This window comes from Haliaeetus leucocephalus, unplaced genomic scaffold (genome assembly GCF_000737465.1).
Source record: "Haliaeetus leucocephalus isolate CR32 unplaced genomic scaffold, Haliaeetus_leucocephalus-4.0 Scaffold678, whole genome shotgun sequence".
Taxonomy (NCBI): domain Eukaryota; kingdom Metazoa; phylum Chordata; class Aves; order Accipitriformes; family Accipitridae; genus Haliaeetus; species Haliaeetus leucocephalus.
In genome coordinates this window covers 6,188,541-6,188,962 of record NW_010973114.1, presented here as the reverse complement: position 1 = coordinate 6,188,962, position 422 = coordinate 6,188,541, and the positions used below count along the sequence as shown (strand labels likewise).

Sequence of the window (422 nt, the reverse complement as noted above, 5' to 3'; positions counted from 1 at the left end):
GCTCCCCGTCTCCCATCACCTGCGCGCCCGGTCGGCCGGGACGCTGCGCCGGCGGTGACAGCGGCGCGGGCACGTCTCCCCTTCGGGGGCACCGCCGTCCGCCCCAGCCCCTTCCTCGCCCCTCCGCGGGTCACGGGAGAGCATCGTGTGTCCCCCCCCTCCCCGCTCACCAGCTGCCTCCGCAGGAGGAGGATGTTCTCCTCCAGGAACTTCTCCTCCAGGCTGCGAGGCGACGGCCCCTCGCCCGGCGGTTCCCCTCGGCCTCCCTGAGCCCCGGGCACGGCCCCCGCCGGCCGCCTCAGCAGGAGGCTCTTCACCAGCAATTCCTGCCGCTGCCTCAGGTACTCCAGCTCGCCCAACCCGGCTACCGTGGCTTCCAGCCTCTCCCGGGTACGTTGCCGTTCCGCCTCCGCTTCTCCCTT

At 73.5% G+C, this 422-nt stretch overlaps 1 protein-coding gene across 1 annotated transcript in view; it reads right to left on the bottom strand.

Moving 5' to 3' along the window:
* Positions 1-422, bottom strand: part of DACT1 (dishevelled-binding antagonist of beta-catenin 1) — a 15,148-nt gene that overhangs the window by 8,213 nt on the left and 6,513 nt on the right. Inside the window, exon 3 of the mRNA XM_010579871.1 lies at positions 171-419. Coding sequence (XP_010578173.1) covers positions 171-419 — 249 coding nt within the window. The remainder of the gene's footprint in view (positions 1-170; positions 420-422) is intronic.